Consider the following 21,988-nt stretch of genomic DNA (forward strand, 5'->3'; position numbering starts at 1 on the left):
TCCTTCATTGCTGTTGGTTTTATATCCCACCCGTGAGTGAAATAATACAGTTCTCCACTTTTTCCATCTGACTTATTTCTCTTGACATGATTTTCTCATGATCCATCCATGTTGTCACAAATGGCAGTATTTCATCTCTTCTTATGGCTGAGTAACATTCCATTGCACATATATACCACATCTTCTTTATCTAAAAATCTGCTGAAGGACACTTTGGCTGTTTCCTTGTCTTAGCCACTGTGAATAATGCTGCTGTGAACATAGGGGTATGTATACTTTTACGAATAAATGTTTTCAAATTTTGGGGATAGATACCCAGAAGAGGGATTGCTGGGTCATATAGTAGTTTAATTCTTAATTTTTTGAGGAACCTCTGTACTGTTTCTCATAGTGGCTCTATCAAGGAGGTATCTCATTGTGGTTTTGATTTGCATTTCCTTAATTACTAGTGAAATTACGCATTTTTTCATATGTCCGTTGGCCATTTGTATGTCTTCTTGGGGAGAAATGTCAGTTTGAGCCCTCTGCCTATTTTTTAATTGGATCGTTTGTTTTTTTGTTGTTGGGTTTTATGAGTTCTTTGTCTATTTTGGATATTAACTCCTTGTTGAAGGTGTTGTTTGTACATATCTTCTCCTATTCAATCAGTTGTCCTTTTGTTTGTTGATGGTTTCTTTTGCCGTGCAGAAGCTTTTTTGTTTGATATAATCCCATTCATTTATTTTTGCTTTTACTACCCTTGTGTTTGAGGTCAAATTCATGAAGTCCTCTCTAAGACCAAGGTCTATAAGTTTGGTACTTATGTTTTCTTCTATGTATTTTATTGTTTCAGGTGTTATTTTAGATCTTTTATCCTTTTCGAATTAATTTTGGTATATGGTGACAGAGAGCAGTCTAGTTTCATTTTTTTGCATGTGGCTTTCCAGTAAAGGCACCATTTAATGAAGAGGCTTTTTTTCTCTACTGTATGTTTTTGATTCCTTTATCAAAAATTATTTGCCAATATACATGTGGACTTACTGGCACAGACATTTATGTAGGGCCTGCCACGAACCCCATATTTTGCTGTCTGCGGACACTGTGACTACTAAGCCAGAAAGACACGGTCCCTGCCTTTCAGGAGTTTGCGGTCCAGGCCAGTCTGACATTTCCCAGAGGTCCCCACTTTTTCTCACCCCTTCTGCCACCGAGCATTCAAGCTTATTATAGCATTGCCTTTACCTGCCATTCCCACTTATGGGTACTACAAAGTAGCTTTAAGAGGAAGTTAAGATCCAGAGGCTCAAAGTCACATAGTAACAGAATCAGTACTGTGGAAAGGATCTCTTCTAGGGCTGGATAACTAACTGGTGGTCAACTTCAACATTCTTTTTGTTAACCATACCCTGCATGTCATGCTATTGACTTATAAATACGGTGGCCATTCACTTTATAATTTACACCAGGACACTTTTGAGAGTGAATAGAATTGCCAAGACACTAGGCATAAACCAGGGTTGTATCAGACAAACCAGAATATGTGGTCACCCTACTTACAGGTAACTCCCCTCACATGTGGACCAAGGTCAAATGCAGAGCAGAGTCTGGGTGAACGGAACTCAGGTTCATCAGGGTTTTCTTTCAGCCTTGGACCTCACACTGTTAGAACACATCCCTAGAATGGTCAGCCTCTTGAGGGTTACTGTGATCTTGGTTTGTGATCCCTCACCTTATGAAGCCAGAGTAACTATGACTGTGCCACTTAAGAAGCAGAATTGAAGGACTGTGAAGCTTGTAACTCCCAGGGCTGACTCAGCTGGGAGACTGCAGCCTACTGCAATGGACCAGCAACACTGCCACCTCCTTCTTCCCCCAAAGAGAGTGGTCCCCACGCTCTTCGACTCTGTACTCTTTCTCAAGAGCACCCTTACAGGGACCACTCATACTGCTTTTAGTCCCAAGACCCTCTTTTTCTGCACTGCTGCTTCTGTTTTCTGAAGCATGAGAAATCTTTCAAAGGGCTTTAAAGGAGAGATGACCACATACCATGGGAGCTCAGAAGGGAAACTGTCCTGCCAGGATAACCCAAACGAGGATTGTATATTCCCAGATAACCAGTATGTCATCTGACAAGCAGATGTTTATTTATGGCAAGAGTGAAACAGAATCGAAAACTAAGGTTGTCTTAAAAGAATTTGGAATGTAGTGTTAGACATGGAGAGAGGTATTGGAGCAGAGTGATTTCTGAGAGCTTGGGCTAATTCTCAGGTTTACATCTTGAGTTCACTTTGTGACCTTGGACATGCCTTTAAAACACAGTATTATCACATATACAGTGAGTCAGTGATAGTCCCTACTGCACAGGGCTGTTGGAAGGGTTGAAATGTGTACATATGGTTTCGGAACAGCCCGTGCCAGAGCAGGAATTTGACGAAAGTTAGTTATTTGGGGGATGGAATTTTTCTCACCCTGGACTTCCAAAAAAAGGGATTATGGGTTATTTATTTGTGTGGAGTACATATCCGAAGTCATTTAAGGAGATTCTCACAAGAGAGGAAGTGTTATATTCTCTTCATTGACTAACAAATTATTTTAATTCCTTTGCAGGGATCTTGGAAGCTTCTAGAACTCATCAGATACCACATTGTCCCATTTACCCAGGTTGGCCCCACATTTTCTGCCCCATTTTCCCCTTGCTCTCAAGATATATGACCTTGTCTTAAACTGAAATATTTTGGTACTAGAAAATACGTGACAATTACTCTTTTTCTGTAGTTCTGAGCGTACCCTTAGCAATGAATAATGAGCCTGCTATCAAAGAAATCTTCAAAGCCACAAAAATTCATGACATCAAAGCTCCCATCATTTATTTCAGAAACTTGCAGACTGTTTTTTTCCAGGGAGGACTTTCTGAAAGCAAGGTGTCGTGTGTTGCTTGCTCTAAATGTCTCTGTCTTCCTCACTGCAGCTGGAAGTGGCCTCCCTCATTTCGACCCCTCGCATTAGGAGCATGGCCAACCAGATCATACAGTTTAAAACAACCGAAAATGTAGGTGAAAGTTCTACCACTGGTATCGTTACTCACGTGCATTTTTGCTCTCCTAACGATTGGTCTTCAGCTTTTCCCAACCGCTACACTAACGCGCAGGCTTAAACTCCTTACAATTATTTCATTCATTTGTTGCTTCTTTCAGGAAATGTCTTCTGAGCCATTATATGTGTGAGAGTCTGAGCTAGATGCCAAGGATAAAGCAGTGAAAAAGACAGGCTTCCATCCCAACAAGGGAAAGAGACTTTAAACAATGAATTAGTTTAAACCAATTAATTATTTAATTACAATTGTAATAAGTGCCACCAAGAGAAAGTTCAGGAGGCCATGAGAGCATGTAACAAGAAGAATCAGAACAAGTGTGAGGGTCCAGAGGTCCTCAGCGAGGAGGTGATGCTTTGGCCAAGATTTGAAGGATGAGCAGAATGAACCTAAGCAGAGATGAGAGCGTTCCAAGCAGAAGGGAGAGCGTGTGCCGAGGCCCTGTGGTGGGAGGGAACGTGACTGTCCCAAGAAACTCAAAGGGGGAACATTATTCAGCTGAGTCCCTGGGGTCGTAATATCAGCAAAAGCCTGACAGCATAGAGATTATGTCTCCTGTTGATTCATTATTGATGGCGATGATGATGAGCACTCGGCCTTTCAACAAAATATCTGTTGCCTGCCTGCTATGTGCCAGACACCATTTCGGGTCCTGAACGTAGACCTGTGAGCAGGCAAAAGTCCCTGGTTGCCTGGAATTTTCATTCTAGAAAATAGGAGGTTAGACAATAAACAAATGAAATAAGTAACGTATATCATATATTAGAGAGTAGTAAGTGCTGAGGTGAAAAATGACAAAGCAAGGAAGGGGGATAGAAAGTGGAGATGGGGCTGACATTTTAGACAAAGTGGTCAAAAAAAATCTTCATGGAGAATAAGAGAACATCTGAGCAGAGGACCTGAAGGAAATGAGTGAACAAGCAGTGTGACTATCTGGATGAACAGCATTCCAGAGAGGGGGCAGTAAGCGCAAAGGCACAAAGCAAGCAGTGTGCCCGACCTGGTTGAGGAACAGCATGGTCACTACGGGTGGAACAGAGGGAGCGGAAGGTTGAGAGGTCAGAGGGGAGCTCGCGGGAGTCAGAAGGAGAAGGAGAAGCGGGGTCAGGTTACACAGGGCCTCAGATCTCAGGGTAAGTACGCAAGCTCTTACTTGGAAAGAGATGAAATGACATGATCAGACGTACATTTTGGGAGACTGGTTAGGAGGCGATTACATTAATGGAGAGACGAATGATGGTGACTCAGACCAGGTAGTAGCAGGAACATGGCTAGAAGTGATTGGATCCTGAAGGTATTTTGAAGGTGGGCCCAACAGAATGTGTTGATGGATTGGACGGAGAATGAAGAGAGAGGAAGCCAAGGAGATTTTCACTCGATTAGCCACAGGTATGGAGTTGCCATTAACGTAGCAAGTAGAGCAGATTTAGGGGGAAATTCACTAATCTTCATTTTCTGCTCCCTACTTTACAACCTAAGAAGGAACTGGTCTGGGTTTGTTCACTAATATAGCCTCAGCGGAGCCTGATACAAGGTCAATAAGTGTATCTGAATAAATGGATCCTCATCTCATCACAGGGGTAAAAGAATTTGCCCAGGGTCTCATAGCAAACATACTGTAGAGCTGGAATAATTATACCTCTTCCCCAGTCTGGTACCTGCAAGAACCATTTCTGCAAGGACATCCTTGCCTGGTGTCAGTAGAGAATTTATTTTACAGATCCATCTTTCCCTGTCAGCAAAACTCTTCAAATAACAATCTTCCACTCACTGAAAAGTGAAGTTCAAGGCTTTTTAGTGACGTCGCCACTGTTCAGACCTGCCAGGGGACCACTGGTGCTCCTGCAGGACAGAAAGAAAGATGCCGTTGCTTCTTTCCAGGGACAGATTCTGGCAAACGATGTGGCGATGGAAGAAATCGAGGTCACTGCCAGGAATGGCCGAATCTACACCCTGACTGGAGTTCTGATTCCTCCCTCCATCGTCCCGATTCTGCCCCACCGCTGTGATGAAACAAAGAGAGAGATAAAACTGGTAAGAAACGTAGGACGGTAAATACGGGCCCCACAGACCAGACGATGTTCTCTGCTTCCACAGTTCTGAGGAAGCTGACAAAGAGAGTTTTACCACGGGAGCCTCATCCCAGAGGGGTTTCCGTCTTCGTGAAGAGGCAGGTGTGAACTAAGGTTCCTTCGGGGAAGTTCCCACAGGGATAGGTGCTCCCCAGGTGTATTCGTTTTCTAGAGCTGCCGTAACAAATTGCCACAAACTAGGTGGCTCACAGCAGCAGAAATGTATCCTCTCTCAGTTTTGGAAGCCCGAAGTCTGAAATCAAGGTATTAGCAAGGCTATGCTCACCTCTGAAGGTCCTAGGGGGATCCATCCTTGACCCCTCCAGCCTCTGGTGCCTCCCAGCGACCCTTGGCCTGCCTTGGCTTGTAGCTGCTTCGCTGCCATCTCTGCCTTCCTCTTTGCACAGTCTTCTTCCCCGTGTGTGTCCCTGTGTGTCCCTGTCTCTTCTTGGAAGGACACAAGTCATTAGGTTTAGAGCCCGCCTTAATCCTGTGTGACCTCATCTTAACTAATTACATCTGTGAAGACTCAATGTCCAAATAAGATCGCATTCTGAGGTTTAGGGGGGCCATAAACTTGGGGTGGGGGACACTGTTCAACTCACTACACTACAAAGGATTTTAAGAGGGATTTAAAACAGAATTTCTTCTCAGGTGAATAATCTGGCCTAACCTATCATTGTCTTTTTGTACTTTTCAAATACCAAAATTTCTGTTTGCTTATAAGCTTGTGTATTTTAATGGCCTTTCCTGTTTCCATAGCAACTTTTTTGGGTGAGCTGGTTTCCATCAGAGCACCCCAAATTTCAACATTCTGTACATGTGATCTTTCTGTTCCCATGGAAACCACACTCCAAAATTACAGCAACAACACACCTGGGTATTTTTTAGGACACCTCAAAAATACTTCAATGATTGTTCTCACAAGATCCTTGTAATATGGGCAGCAAACAAGGAATAATGGCCTCGTCTTATAGATTTTATTTTATTGATCCCTCTTCTTTTCTGAAAGCTGGAATTAGCTAGTGGCTGATTCCTTTGATTCCGGATTTCTTAATTGATATAATGTCTCTGATACGTGTTAGGCCACCGTGGTGGTGCTAATCCTTCATGCCAGTCACATGCTATCTGGGGGATTTGGTTCAACTCTGAGCACCACTTTTTAAGAGAGGCAGAAACTTGGTCACTTTCCCAGCAAGTCCCTGGCAGTGATTTATGTTTGGTTCCATCCTTGAAATAAATATTGGCAGGTACATCACCTGGCTTTGACCAGGACAAATTTCAAAACAGGACACATGACAATAGTCTCATCTCCTGGCCCAAAGATAAAAATAGTCAGAAAATAGGGCCTCTGCAGAAAAGGGTCAATAGAAGTCAACAGTTAGACTCCTTCAGAGCTTTCCCACTCTAAGCAGCCACCATTCAAGTTCAAGGAACAAAGTCTGTTGAGGTACAAGGACAGCCCTAAGTGCCTGCCTTGTTGCAGGTTGCCTGGTTGCAAGTTATTCAAAAGCTTGTTCTCCGTCTTCCCCAAGAACAGACTCAAGATGTGGGTTTATGCCACAGCCAAAAGGATTTTGATTATATAAGAAATAGAGCTTCCCAGTAGCTGCCTTGGAATGGAATCCTCTACTATTTTCTCTGGGTTTAGCCAAATCTATCTGCTCCATATGGTTTACAGTATTTTTGATTAAGTCTATTAAAAGCACAAATGCATTCTCTGGAAAGTATTTAGGGCTAGCAAAGAATAGAAACTGCTGGCACTTTCTGGAAGTCTCAGTTTTCACCAGGCTGAACCCATAGCTGCCTTTGGATATGTATGTTTGGATTTGGGGGCATGCGTGTTTGGATTTTAGAGGTTTAATAAAGAACACCCTGTAGTTGGTTGTTAATGTCTAGGGTCCCTGCAAGACACAGAATTTATTCCAGTGGTTCAAATGGGGAGACTTTAATGAAGAAGCTACTACAGAGAGATGGGCGGGGCTAAGAAAAAGAACAAGTTATGCTGAGGCACCCGGGAAGAGGCAATGGCGGGAAACCATTACCGCCCCCAGAACCAAGGAGTCATGGGGAGCGGAGTGCGGCAGGGAGTAGAGTTACCGGAACCGAGTGAGAGTGGGAAGAGTAGAAGAAGTGGCAATCATTAGGTGCTGTGGGGATGTTCCCTAAGCAGAGAGCAGGGGGGAAATACTTTGGCCTTGCTCTCCTCCTCCCCATCAATGTCCTGCGGGTGCCTCCCATTAGCCAAGATCAATTGGAAGCATACAAGGAAGCCCGAGAGACCTTCTCTCGAGGTCTACTTTCTGGAGCACAGGACCCAGTAGAGAAGGTCAGAGGATGGATCTGGAGAGATTTCGATGTACACTCCCCTTTCCTTCCCCCTGAATTCAGAACCAATGGAGAAGGAAGTCCAGGAGACTGAAAGGCAGAGATTCAGTATTTAGCCTCATTACTGCTAAGCTCACTGGAAAACAAAGACTTCATCCTAATACTGCATCCTTGGTACAGGTGGACAACTACTGTGTCCCTTCAAGGTCAAGTGCCTCTCTGTGCAGCAGAGAGTTGATCACACTTGTGGACAGTCTGACCCTAAAAGAAGGAGATAAGGGGGCTGAGCAGGTGGAGAGGAGTCAGTAGAGAGTGGGAGGGAGACCAGGAGTGTTGTTCTAGTGGAACCCCCTTCTCAGGGAGGAAGTGTGAGGCCAGACAGAGCAGTCCCCTGCTCCCTCCTACAAGGGCACCTATACTGATCTGCCATCTTCTCTTCCAGGGCACTTGTGTAAGCTGTTCTCTGGTGCGTTGGAGCAAATGTCCTGCTAACTCTGAGCCCACAGTGAGTGTGACAGCTTCATGAAACCACACATCACCCAAGCAACTTTACTGGTGTGGTTTCTCATCCTTTCTATCTTTCTCTTAAAAGATATTAACTCCAACTGGGGTAATATAAGATTGGCTCTTAGCTTTCTGTGTGGGGGATGGTAAAAAAGAGAACCCACAGATCCGCGTTTAAATCCTTGCTTGTGCACCCTAAGTAAGTTGCTTTAACCTATTCACTCTAATTTTCTATATCTGTTAAGTAATAATAATAATAATAATAATATATAATAACCATAATGACAGACTTAGTGAAGAGTAAAAACCCAAGCACAAGGTATATAAATCAAGTAGCCATTCAGTCAAATTTATTCCTTTTCTACTTTTCCCTCTTAAATAAAATTTGACATTTTATTTAAGAGGCAAAACTTTACCTCCGTACTCAGGAGTCTCCACCTGGGCCTCAGAATTAAGTCGACATAAAACAGATTAATGGGGGAAAAAAGCATACAGACTTTTACATCTCCAGGGGAGCCTCCATAGGAGAATGAAGACCTAGAGAAGTGGCAAAAAAAAACAAAAAACAAAAAACAAAAAACAAAAAACTGTGCTTATATAACAGGTTGATGCTGAACAAAGAGAGGCAATTTTGGAAAAGTAACTAAAACGTATGGGCAGGCTAAAGGAAGATCAGTTATTTTAACAGGACTTGTTTGTACAGATTCTTCTTGGCTTCAGCTCCCTGTCCATGGTGACAAGATATTCCTTTTCTCCTGGTACAGGGAGGACATCTTTCACGTGGGAGTTTTATCCCTTGTTTTCAGAAACAAAGGAAAGAGTGAAGTGTCCCTTTTGTACCTACTGTTTTTTGAGTACCTTTAGCTCAAAATAATCTTCATGCCAAAGTGGCATACTTTGGAATGACGTATTCTGTCACCTTTTATCTGTATTTGCTCTTCTCAAGCATTATTTTAGAAAGAAATATCAAGAAAATGGCACTAGAACCCTTTCAAGTTTGATTGAATTCCACACACGTCTATTGAGGACTATAGTGCTGGTTCTAGCTGCAAAAAGATGAATAAGATACAGTTTGTTTGATTTTGATTTTATCTTGAGAGGCTTTGATCTAAAAAGGAAGACAGGCAGTTGTATAATGATTTCTAATTTGTACGCCATGTATTCATGCAAAAAGCAAAGCATCCTGAGATAAAGTTGATAGAAATCTCTGCCTATAATTTCATCCTAAGAAGGAACGTCCCAACCAGAAGTTTCATTCAACACTAGAACAAATCACTAAGGAAGGCGACAGGCTCTTTAATGCAGTCCTATCGTGAAGCATTTAAGAAAGGAACACATGAATATTAAATAGACACAGGTGTTCAGATATTTATTTTGCGTAGTGAAACCCTGAGTCCTTCAGCATGCTCTCAACCAGGGAATATGGAGAGGGAGGAGGAAGAGGACATAGCATTGGCTAGCATCACAGCAGCTGCTGTGTGTCAGACGTTGTTCTAAATGGTTCATGCAGCAAACCTTTGAGGTAGGTATATTATCATCATGACGATGTGTCATGGTGGGACTAAGGCAGAGAAACATAAAACACCTCGCACAAGGTCACTCTGCTAACTTGTGGCAGGACCATGATCCCACCTTGCCTCTCCCCAAGGACGGAGGGAGAAGAGAGGAGAGAAAGTGATGAGACACATGGGTTGGAACCCCAAATCCCCCCAAACTGCCACCCCCATGCTCCCACGATCTACCGTGGTTAATTATTCTTCGACCCAACAAAAGAACTGATTATTCCTTCCTCAACAAATATATCTCAGATTTTAGGCTTTTATAGTCTGTGAAATTCTCAATACTGTCTTCTTGAGCAAGAGCCTAATGAAGAGGTAAGCTCAACATCAACATTTCTCTTACATGAAATCAGAACCAGGGACTAATGCTTAAGACAAAACTTGAAATCAGTGTTATTGTCCCATTTCACAGATTAGGCAGCTGAGGCCCGCAGAGACGACATGACTTGCCTGTGACCTCCTAAAGCTGGTAGGTGGTTAGGCAGGTACCATTCTCTGAACCTGCCACCTGCTACCTAGATCCTTAGAAAAGTGATTTAACCTAGCTGGGCCTCAGTTTCCTCATCTGTAAAAAAAGGATGAAAAATATCTACATGGAGTTGAAGATCGATAACCTCATTTGTGTGATGCGTCTGGCCCTAGTAAGTTCCCAATAAATTATAGTTCTAGGTAATTATAAGTGGACATGGGAGTTAGAGAATGGAACGATGCATTCAAATCTGTCTCCTACCCCCTCGTCCTGAGAGAAAAACTCAGACTATCTCTAGTTTTTTTTTTTAATGGTTCTCTCTATAAGTTAGAAATAGACTCTTTACTGACTCCAAAATTTCTATATAAGAGGAGCTTAGGGGCGGCAATTCATTAGGGGAGGCTCAGCCATATCTAGGATGGACAGGAAAGTGTTCCTTGATCAATTAGCCATGTCTGCCACCGCGTGAGAAGGGGCAGAAAGATATTCGTGTCCTGCACCGTGCAAACTCTGGCCTGCATTCTACCAACGAGGAAGCAGAGCACCTAAAGGTGGTGACCAAGCTCTGACCAAGACCCACATGTGCTGGTGCCTGGAGCAGCTTCCTGATGTCGTTGGTGACATGGAAGTAGAACGTCTAGTGTATGTAGAGGCCAAAGAATGCCCAGGGGACCTCGAAGCAGACTGCAATGCGTTTCCTCATTGGTTTCTTCCAGGCATTCTTCACACACAGATGCATCTACACTGGCAAAACAAGGAGCCTGAAGAGTGGCTGTGCCCAGTACTGCAATGCCACTGTGAAGGTGAGGAGGGTGTGCGGCCGGAGCCCTCATCCGGGCCACCAGCGGTCACACGGAAGCCAGCAGGGCGGGGCCGTGCTCTTGGGCCCAAGGTTCTGTGTACCTACAGGTTTCCTGTGGGCCTTGTAAAGGCCTTACTGCAAGGCAGTTGAAGGACAGATTCTCTCTGTGGCAGCCGTAGCGCTTAACATAGAATCCACACTCTTGATGCGCCCCCTACCACCCCCCGCCGCGGCCCACTCTCTGTCGCTGACCTGTCTCTCACCCTCACCCCATCTCAGAGTATGCACAGCAGCCATTCCCAGCCTCAGAATGCTCCTCCAGATTCTCCTGGGGCTGAGTCATCTTTCAAGTCTCCATTTAACTGTCACTTCCACCCCAATCCACAGTGGCCTCCCCAGTCTCTCCCACCTCTGTCCCCACCTGCCGCCACTTTATTATGGTATTTTGTTTGCCCAGCACTGACCACTCACCGAAGTTCCCTTCTTCTTCTCCCTCTGCTTCTTCTACTTCTGCTTCTTCTCTCTTTTTTTTTTCTTTATTTACTGCCTCTTCCTGGTTAGATAGAACATAGACCCCGTGTCTTGTTCACGTGGTGCCAGAAGCAGGCTGGCCCCCATGGTCGGCCCTCAGTAGACTTGTGGTGAACAGATGGCTGGGCACAAACCATGCTGTCATCTGCCAAAGAAAAAGCCCAGCTCATAAAGGGGGTTGGGGCTAATGCTATTTGTGATAATAAGAGAAATTAAAATATATCTCCTTCGAGGGCTGGGCACTCTGCCTTGGGTTCCCATGGGCCATGCACATTTTGTTTCTCAGGTACCGAAGTGCTGCAAAGGCTTCTATGGGTCCGACTGTAACCAGTGTCCAGGAGGCTTCTCGAACCCGTGCTCGGGAAATGGACAGGTGATAAGGCTTACTTTTTCCATGAATGCTGAGGTTGACCTTTCTCGAGTCAAAAAATAATATTTAAAACCGTTGAACCAAGAAAGGATACCATGCCCGCCACTATTCCCAGGAAGTAGGAGTAAAAGATCAATTACTGAAAAACCAGGTATCTGCATTGGAAGGAACTTTACAGGGTGGGGGGTGGAGGGGAAGGTGCGGCGATGTCCTCTAGTCCCTGCCTTTGTGTTGCTCACGGCATGACCTCGGGCAACTGAACAAGTCTCTCTGGACGCCCTCCCACGGGAGGTAGCAGGGTTGGCTGCACTGATCATCGAGATTCCTTCTAAGACTAAGATTTTATGACACTTAACCCAATAGCTCTGCCCGGTGAGTGCTTTTTTTTTTTTTTTTTTTTTTAACCTGTCTGCAAAACCTTTTGAAAGGCAAAGGCCAATACTTCATTCATCTAGTTTGGAGGCCAGAGCTAAACAAATGAAGGTTAAAAGAAAAAAAGTAAGTAGCTGTGGTTCACGCAGGAAAAGTAGAGACCTGAACTTGTAAGAAATCCGTATCTAGAACATGCTTCTTTCAAGGGGAAAGGAACCTGTGTGACCACAGGTGGGGACTCCACATGGGCGAGGAGGCTACGGTGAAGCTGGTACGGACGAACTGCTGTAGCCGGGTGGTCAGGGAGGCACCCGAGCCCAGCTCTGGGGCATGTTGATCATTACAAGTCTGACCTTGAAATGGCTGGGGAGGTGGGAAGCAAAAAATATTTACCAGTACAAGAAGAAACAGTACAGTGTAAAGTCACCCATCTGAGCAAATGAGGATCTCAGGGGAAAGGTCAGCCCTTAATTTGAGGGACAATGGCTTGCCATGCTATCCCATAAGCATTTTTGAGAGGTTCCCAGTTCACCACTGTGACTCTCCCCGGCTCCCTTGAATGACTTCCCTAAAGTTCTAAATCCTGTGTGAGCTTCCCACCTAATACCAGCATGGCTCCACTTTCCGCAAACAGTCCCAAAGAGTCAGTTCAAGCAGGATCGAGTCTGAGTTCAGAGAAGTCGGGCCATGCGACCAAAGGGTCTGGGACTCCCGTGGGATCCTGCGTTGTCCTAACGGCCCCTGGGGCCTGCCTTTGCTCTCAGTGCGCAGATGGCCTTGGTGGCAACGGGACGTGCACCTGCCAGGATGGTTTCCAAGGCTCCCAGTGTCAGTTCTGTTCGGATCCCAATAAATATGGACCTCGGTGTGACAAAAGTAAGTGGCACTTTCAGAGCTTCCTTCTGCTCCTCAGCCAGGATCCCCGCTGCTCTACAGCAAGTCCGCGGTGCAGGCCTGGTATCCGGGGCCCCTTGCTTGGTGATGCCCTCATTATAGGGCATTTCTCAAGCGCTGGGCTCTCAGGCTACAGGGCCCCACACACAGAGTTTCTGAGACAGTAAACCTGGGGTGGCGTCTGAGAATTTGCATTGCCAACAAGTTCCCTGCTGGTCCAAGGACCACACTTGGAAAATCAGTCTCTCAAGGTTTCCACACATACCTCAAGTGCTAATGGGTTTCGTAGCAACAGACTCACCCTCTGCCTTGCAAACAGTCCGCTTCCATCAGCTCCTCCTTTTGCAAAATGTAGGACCTTGGACAAGTTACTACACCTCTTCTAGGACTCAGTTTCCTCATCTGAAGTGGAGATAATAATACGAACTGCCTTGTACTTGAAGTTATAAAGGGAAAGTACTTGCCTTGGAACGATGACTGCATGTAGTGTGCACTACCAATAAGCCAGCCTTTATTTTCATTCTTTATTGTTTTTGCTGTTGCTATTATTCTCCGTTCAGTGACAAAAAGGTCAGGAAGCTTGTGGAACGTGTCAAAAGTTTCACCGTAGACATTTAAAAAATGCAGTTATATAATCTTAGAAAATGCATTGTGTCCTTTAAAATGATATTATGTGTATATTCACATATGTAAATATATTTAGATAACATACTTCTAAGCTAGGATTAGAACTTAAATGATAGAATAAAAGAAAGAGATCAGAGCTGATTATGGACTCAAACCTAGCTGAAGTTAAATCCTCACTGTACAACCTTAGAAAAAAATCTCTCGTCGAGCCTCGATTTCCCCATCTATAAAATAGAGATAATACTGGTACCCACGTCATAGATCGTTGATTAAGTCAGGTCATAACTTAGGGCTTAAGCACAGAGCCTGCACCTACCAAGTAATCAGTAAATAAAGCCATTCTTATTACTATTACTATTCCAGTCACTCACTTGTTATGAAACGCACAACCCTTCCTTTCCCCTGCCTTACCTGATCTTCACGACTACCTCTTAAGATGGACAAGAAGCCAGAGCACAGCAGAGTCTGGGCTGCTGATCATAGTCCAGTATCCTTTGTTGCCAAATAGGGTTTCTGAGGAAAAACAACCAGGGTTTATGCCAAAGCCTGCCAATGTTGGCATTTTTATGAGGACAATTGGGTCAGGCTGCTAAGGCTGGGGCAATGGTGTTGGGCTTCTTACTCAAATCTTTCTCACTCCGCATTGGTGGCTGCCCACCATCTCGGGCAGGAGACCCCACTTTCTGAGGTCTTGCTTCTTGCAAATTAATCCTTGACTTGCTTAAAAGTTTATGAAAAGTCCTTTTTGTTTTCAATCCAGTCATGCTTTTCCAGCCCTCTCACTGTGTTTCTCTTTTATTTTCCTGGATGTCGGAACCCAAACTGATTTTTCTCCCATCAGTCCTTTCTGGGGCAAAACCACAGATTCCTTCATTTCTGATCATATTCAAGCCTCCAAATCTTTGCCACCTGCTTTTGAGAATCATTCACTCCTGTGTGCACAGTAGCCTGAGTCTGATAAGCTGGCTCACATTGCAATTTTTAAATACCTGTAATCAAAAGCAAAGTAAGCAGCTAAAGGTAAAAATGACAACAGGCATGTGGAAATGCCAGTGAATTTACTGATTTAGCGTGCTGACACATGGTCACTAAACAAAATGGACTTTGAAGGCTGGAGTTCAAGTCCACGCTTGGGAACTTAGCAACTAGTTAAGCAACAAGCTTCACCTGTCTGGGCTTCAGTTTTCTCATCTGGAAGATGGGGATGATACCTATTTCTGAGGCTAGTGACTATTCATGAGATGGTATAAGTTAAAAGCTGGCCTGATGCCTAGAACAAGGTCAATAGGCAACTATTGGTCACTCGTTATCATTGGTTTACTGTGATGAAGAGTGAAAAACAAATATGTAAGCTACGCATCAGAGATCCCGCCAATAGGAGAAACCACTTCTATTTTGCCAGAATGTCTTCACAAAAAGATGAGAAATTTCCAGACTAAAGTCTCCAACCACAAAGAAGATAAAAATTGAGTTCCTTGGCTTCTTTCACACCATCACAAAGCACCCTCCCCGCCATGGCCCACACACACGCATAGAAAGCAGCCCTGAGACCAAGCTCTTCTCATCCTTGAGGGGACAGTCAAGCTCACCAAAGAGCTGCCCCAGGCACTCCGAGAATCACTCGAGACCCTACGAAATAGCATCCAGAGCCTTCCTCTGCTCGGCCCCGAGTTCTGCTCTGACAGGAGTGAATGAGGGGTGAGGGGAGGTGGCCCTCCATGCTCCATGTCCCCCAAGCCTAAGCTTGTCTCCGAGCCCTGAACGTCTCCCTTCGTTCCCTCTCAGAATGCCCCTGCGCTTACGGAACATGTGATAACAGGATTGACAGCGACGGGGCCTGCCTGGCTGGCACGTGCAGAGACGGCTCCACGGGGAGATTCTGCCACAAGCAGACCGCGGCCTGTGGGCCCTACGTGCAGTTCTGTCACATCCACGCCACTTGTGAATACAGCAATGGGACAGCGAGGTAGGTCTGTGGGTTGGAGGAGGGGCACCGCGCTTAATGGCCCAAGGCCACTGTGTTACTTGCAGACAGACCCACCCCAAATGCTAAGGCCTGTCCGTCCTCCCCAGCTGCCAGTGTGGTTTTTGTGGAGCGAAAACCTCAGAAGAGCTGGGTCCAAATTGCAGCACTTCCTCCTTTGAAACTTACCAGCTGTGTGACCTTGGGCACGTTACCTAACCTCTCTGACACTCACTTTCCCCATCAGTATGATAAAGGCGATGTTGCCTACGTAGCAGGGCAATCGCGGATGTTAGGAAAAACAAAGGTAAAAGCACCCAGCACCAGGGCCACCACATCATAGGTGTTCAGTCGAAGCTGCAAGTATCATCACTCGTGAAGGAAGTGAAGTTTTGTCCACCGACTTTCCAACCCTTTAAAAACACCTTACTTCCTAAGGCCACTATGAATTACTCCCCTGCTGGAGGTACTTTACAGGACATTGGGTCTATCACTGGGTCATTATTTGTTTCCTTAATACCACCGAACATATTTGGAACGCTTGAAGAGAAAATTTCCTCTCCAGGCATTTCTGGTTCAAAGTCAGTAACCACTCAAACAATATCCTGGAAAATGCAAAGAAAGTCTGGAATTCTAGGCCTTATTTTTACGACACCCTTCTTCATTTGTAATTACGTAGTTATTTGCTTACCCGTTTATGGTCTGTCTCCCCCACCAGACTGTAGGAGCGCGGGCCAGAGACTGTCTTCTCTCTTCCGAAGGAGTTAGGATCTACATCGGAACATAAGTCAAATCCCATAAGTAATTGTCCTTAAAACCTCTTAAATCGCCCACAAAGGACTATATATACTACATAAGCTTAGATAAGTCAAATAGGGTTGGAACAGGTCAACCTACGGCTTCATTTGGGCACCAGATAAAGTATTTAGTTCCTTGATACATGAAAAAAAAATTTTTTTAATTTTTCTGACACACACAATTTGCAGTAGTGACATAAGGGTTTGATGGGGACACAAGGTGTCCCAGTACCTATCATAGGGCACCCATTAAATACTGGTTGAACCAACAGCCCCCATGTAATAGCGAAAGCATCATAGTAGAACATTTTGAGAGGACTGTGTGAGAGGGTAAGGGGTCAGGAAACTATGTCAGCTCAGGTGATAGGCACTTGAGAATATTGTGTTTGGACACACACACACACACACACACACACACGCAACCTGAGGGGCTAGAAAAGGGAGAAACAGGAGGTCTCACCTGATCATCACTTTCCATATTTTAAGAACTGTCTCATAGAAGAGAAGGTAGAATTGTTCTCTGATGAACCAGAGATAATAACTAGAGTTATGAGCAGAAAAGCTGCCTGCCATAGAGCCTTATAAGGTGCAGGTGTGTACCTTAAATGCTCCACGTGCTTTAGCTCATTGCATCCTCCCCACGGCCTTCTGAGGGAGGCGGTGTGATTAGCCCTATTTTCCAGATGAGGAAACAAAGTCTCCCAGAGGTTAAGGGATGGGCCCAGGTCACACAGCTGCTGAGAGGTGAGGCCTGGATTCCCACCTGTGTCCGTCAGACCACAGCCCCTGGAAGTGCCACTTTGGTACACTGGGTCCCCCAAATAGGGCAAACTGTCAAGCCGCTTAGCCATGAACTGGCTCACCCCTGGCGGGCTGGCCCTCTTCTGGGTGGTTGGTGCTTACAATTGGGGGGCTGATTTTGTGCACCCCTTTTCTTGGCAGCTGTGTTTGCAAAGCTGGGTATGAAGGGGATGGAAGCCTCTGCTCGGAGTCAGACCCTTGCTCGGGATTAATCCCTGGGGGCTGCAGCCGCAACGTGAGTGTGGTCTTCATGTCTGAGCTGCCTAGGTATTTGGAAGTCCTGAGGCAAAGCCTTCCAAACAGCAGTGTCTGATTGCTTTTCATTGCATGAAGCACCTTTGCCTGAACCTCATGTTTTAAAGACCGTCCCTGGTGCCTTCTGGGAGGCTCCACTTCCTAAATCCACACATGCAGGGGATGCCCCAGGTACATATCAGGGAGATGGTGGGCTCTTAAAAATACAGCCTGAGAAGCAGGTATTGAGATCATTAGCAATAAACTCTTGATTCAAACGCTATAGTTTACAAGCGGCTTTAATGTATGCGATCTCATTCGCTCCTTCCGCCAGCCCCACGAAGCAGATTTTGTCATCTCCATTTTACCGGTTAGGGAATGGAGGCTTGGGGACAGTTAAGTGACTTGCCCTAAGTTCTATCATTGTCAGGAGTGTCGCCCAAACTCGCCATTGCTTTCACTACTGCCTTTCGAATGTCACCACCACCCCCTGCCCTAGCCCCCTCATTCCTTATCCACAGTTCAATGACTGGTCTCCCTGTGGCCTCTCTGGCCCATCTACAGTACATTCATTGTCCCCCCACAGCCAGAGTGGCTCGGAGTGGACCAGATCATGTCTCTCCTGTGATGAAACCCCCTCAGTAACTTCCTCTGGCTCCGAGACTGAAATCAGATGCAAATGCCTCGCCCCTGCCCCCCCGGCTCCCTTGGGCCAGCTCCGGCCACTCACACAGCCCCATCTCAGCAACTTCCCTTCCCCCTCTCTCCCTCTCACCTGTCCCTCACCATCCTGATATGTTTACCCAAGAGGCTGGACTTGGCACAGTGATTGGGGGCCTGGGCTTCAGCATCATGTAGCCCTGGATTCGTACCTCTTTGTAGCTGTGTGACCTTGGGCCAGTTACTTGACTTTTCTCAACCTGAGTTTCCTCATCTTTAAAACAGAGATAATACTAGTACCTTCCTCAGGATGGTGGCTGACACCTATAAAACATTAAAACCAGTCCCTGGCTCAATAAAATGACAATGTTGTTAGTGGTGGTCGCCAATAGCTGGCCAACTCGAAGCAATTTTGCTCTTTAAACCATCTCATCTTTTCCATTGATCTCAATGGAAACGTGCATTTTAATCATTTCCACTTAACTCCTTTTTTGCTTTTGGACTCACATAGGTGGACTAGGTTTTGAAGTTTTGCTTCTTTTCCTCCTATAGGCAGAATGCATCAAAACTGGCACAGGGACCCACAGCTGCGTGTGCCAACAGGGATGGACCGGGGATGGAAGAGATTGCGCAGAGATCAACAATTGCCTCCTGCCCAGCGCTGGCAGCTGCCACGACAATGCTACCTGTCTGTACATAGGCCCTGGGCAGGTAGGTGTGATGTAGTAGAGAGCAAAGAGGAAGCAGAATTCCTGCGATGGCTTTTTCCCCCTGCCAGACACAAAAGTACTTTGTCTAGAATTTACTGCAGCTTTTTTGTCATTCGTAGCAGTGAGAATAGGTTAATTGTCACGACAAACTTGTAATGTAGGTAATTTTTTTTCTCCTTTGACCCCCTTCACCTATTTCACTCACCCTCGTTCCCCCACCTCTGGAAACCACCTGTCTGTTCTCTGTATCTATGAACTCAATTTGGGGTATTTTTTTTTTTTTTTAGATTTTAAGCGAGATCATACCATATTTTCCTTTCTATATCTAATTTATTTCACTTAGCATAATGCCCTCAAGGTCCATCCATGTTGTTACAAATGGTAAAGTTTTATTATTTTTTATGGCTAAGTAATATTCCATTATATATATGTACCACATTTTCTTTATCTGTTCATCCATCGATGGACACTTAGCTTGTTTCCATATATCGGCCATTGTAAATAATGCTGCAATGAGCATGTGGGTGCAGACATCTTTTCAAGTTAGCGTTCTGTTTACTTAAGATAAATACCCTGAAGTGGGATTGCTGGCTACTATGGTAGTTCTATTTTTAATTTTTTGAGGAACCTCCATACTTTCTTCCATAGTGGCTGCACCAATTTACATCAGCACTTGTTATTTCTTGTCTTTTTGATGATAGCCATTCTAAAAAGTGTGAGGTACTATCTTATTGTGCTTTTGATTTGATGATTGATGATGTTTAGTAGTGTCTTTCTATATATACCTGTTGGCCATCCATATGTCTTCTTTGGGAAAATGTCTATTCAGGCCCTCTGACCATTTTTTAATCGGATTGTTTGTATTTTTGATATTGAGTTGTATGAGTTCCTTATATTAATCCTTTATTAACCCCTTTGGATATTGATCCCTTATCATATATATAGTTTGCAAATATTTCATCCCATTCAACAGGTTACCTTTTCAGTCTGTGGAGGGTTTCTTTTGTTGTGCAGAAGCTTTTTAGTTGGATGTTTGCCCACTTGTTTATTTTTGCTTTTGTTACCATGCAGATACTGTTTTATTCCATCTTATAAATGAGAAAATTGAAGCATAGAGAGGCTAAATACTTTGCTCACATCACACAGAAAGTAAATCATAGTATGAGATTTGCACCCAGACAGTCTGACTCCAGACCCGCCCTTTTAGTCACAACCCTTGACCCCACACTTTGTATTTCTGTAGCACTCTACAGTTTGTTGATAACTTTCACTTAACCTTATTTAAGGGAGACTGAGGTAGAGTAAGCTACCACTTCAGAATTGATTTACTCTGGAGGAGGTGATGATAACCGTTACGAGGATTGCAGTGACAGAAAGGTCTTAATCGTGAAAGATCTCTCTGCATTCTTAAGTCTTGCCAAACATTTGGCAGTTGCATTCATTTTTAACTCATCTGAGTTGCCAGATTGCATTTGAGAAAGAAAAATATTTTTCAGTATCTGTACTAGTTTGCTAATGCTGCCATAACAAAGTATCACTAACTCGGTGGCATAGAAGAACAAAAATGTATTGTCTCATAATTCTAAAGGCTAAAGTCCAAGATCAAGGTGTCAGCAGGTTTGATTCCTTCTGAGGTCTATGAAGAAGAATCTATTCCATGCCTTTCTCCTAACTCTGGATGGTTTGCTGGCCATTTTCAGTATTCCTTGGCTTATACATGCATCACTCTGATCTCTGTCTTCATGTTCACATGGAATTCTCCTCGTGTGTGTGTCTGTCTCCAAATCTCCCCTTTTTATAAAGACATCAGTCATGTTGGATTGGGGACCTACTTTACCTCCTCTTAACTGAGCTAATTATTTAATAACCATCCTATTTCCAAATAAGGTCACATTCTGAGGTACTGGTTGTTTGTGTAGAGGCGATGCCTTACTCAAATTCCCCTGCTCAGAAGGGATGCCCATCTGAAACTATGCAGAGTACTTTGTAGACTAGCACTGGCCCTATGCATGGATCTCCACCAAGTAACTTACTTAACCTTTCCCTCTTACATGGACAGGCCAATATTTCCAATGTGATGAAACTGTTTAGAGTCTAAGTTCTCTGAGACTCTCCATATGGCCCTCTGGGGTAATCAAGTCAAAATAAAAGTACCAAGAGACCAGTAGATTTTAATATAGAATATGAATGACCAACAGCTCTGGAATCTGAAGTATTAACAAATAAAAGACATGAATGCTGCTCTCAAGAAGAGCCAAACAGTCATGGTTTCCATAGTTCATTTTTCAGTGCCATGTGAAGGCATGGCATGGAAGGCTGTTGTTTTTTAATAATCGATCCCCTTTGACACTGTTCTTGGAATTACAGAATGAGTGCGAGTGCAAGGAAGGATTTCAAGGCAATGGGATTGACTGTGAACCAGTAACTTCATGCCTAGAACAAACTGAGAAATGTCATCCACTGGTGAGTTACTTTATTTCTTTTATCCTTACTAAAAAATAAAATGCTTGAGAGAGGAAGTTAGGTTATTTCTTATCTGAGCCTAGTAATGAACAAAATCTCTCTTACTTTCAAAGGGAGTCCCTGAGTAGAATATGAGTAGTTATTGCAACTTTCAGTCCAATCCATAGCTTGGAAGAACCAACATATGATGGCCAGATAAAATACAGGACACCCAGTTAAATTTGAATTTCAGATGCACAATGAATCCTTTTCTAGTACAAGTATGCCCCAAAGTATTACATAAGACATGCTTATACTAAAATGTATTTGTTTATCTTAAATTCAAATTAGCTGTGTTTCCTATACTTTTACTTGCTAAATCTGACAGGGATGAAAAGATAGAATGTAATTGTGATTAAGTTCTAGCTGCACCAAACACGCAGATGGGAACTCAACATTGCGACACTGAAGGGTGACTTTCACCATCTTCCAGCCCCAAATTTGCAGTTCTCGCCTTGGATGGAGCCTGATGTCTCACGGACGTAACTCATATCTAACTCTTTAGTTAGGAAATCAGACCGTTTTTTTCATCTTCATTTTCTCAGGCAAGCTGTCAGTTTACTGCTTCTGGCATCTGGAGCTGTGTCTGTCAAGAGGGCTATGAAGGAGACGGCTTTCTGTGCTACGGCAACGCGGCAGTGGTAAGTCATCCAAGATGAACTCCAGAACAAAACTCTTTTTCTGTTAATGTTCTTAGTCAGGATGCCTTTCAAGTTCTCTACA

General features: G+C 44.3%; 1 protein-coding gene across 1 annotated transcript in view; it reads left to right on the plus strand.

Moving 5' to 3' along the window:
• STAB2 (stabilin 2) overlaps window positions 1-21,988 on the plus strand; it is a 129,707-nt gene that overhangs the window by 41,024 nt on the left and 66,695 nt on the right. The window contains exons 16-27 of the mRNA XM_036237372.1: window positions 2,587-2,640; window positions 2,948-3,028; window positions 4,952-5,104; window positions 7,913-7,975; window positions 10,719-10,805; window positions 11,622-11,708; window positions 12,842-12,953; window positions 15,384-15,564; window positions 17,301-17,394; window positions 18,606-18,764; window positions 21,131-21,226; window positions 21,811-21,906. Of these exons, the coding sequence (XP_036093265.1) occupies window positions 2,587-2,640; window positions 2,948-3,028; window positions 4,952-5,104; window positions 7,913-7,975; window positions 10,719-10,805; window positions 11,622-11,708; window positions 12,842-12,953; window positions 15,384-15,564; window positions 17,301-17,394; window positions 18,606-18,764; window positions 21,131-21,226; window positions 21,811-21,906 (1,263 nt within the window). The remainder of the gene's footprint in view (window positions 1-2,586; window positions 2,641-2,947; window positions 3,029-4,951; window positions 5,105-7,912; window positions 7,976-10,718; window positions 10,806-11,621; window positions 11,709-12,841; window positions 12,954-15,383; window positions 15,565-17,300; window positions 17,395-18,605; window positions 18,765-21,130; window positions 21,227-21,810; window positions 21,907-21,988) is intronic.

The sequence above is a fragment of the Rousettus aegyptiacus genome, unplaced genomic scaffold (assembly GCF_014176215.1).
Source record: "Rousettus aegyptiacus isolate mRouAeg1 unplaced genomic scaffold, mRouAeg1.p scaffold_m13_p_2, whole genome shotgun sequence".
Classification (NCBI taxonomy): Eukaryota; Metazoa; Chordata; class Mammalia; order Chiroptera; family Pteropodidae; genus Rousettus; species Rousettus aegyptiacus.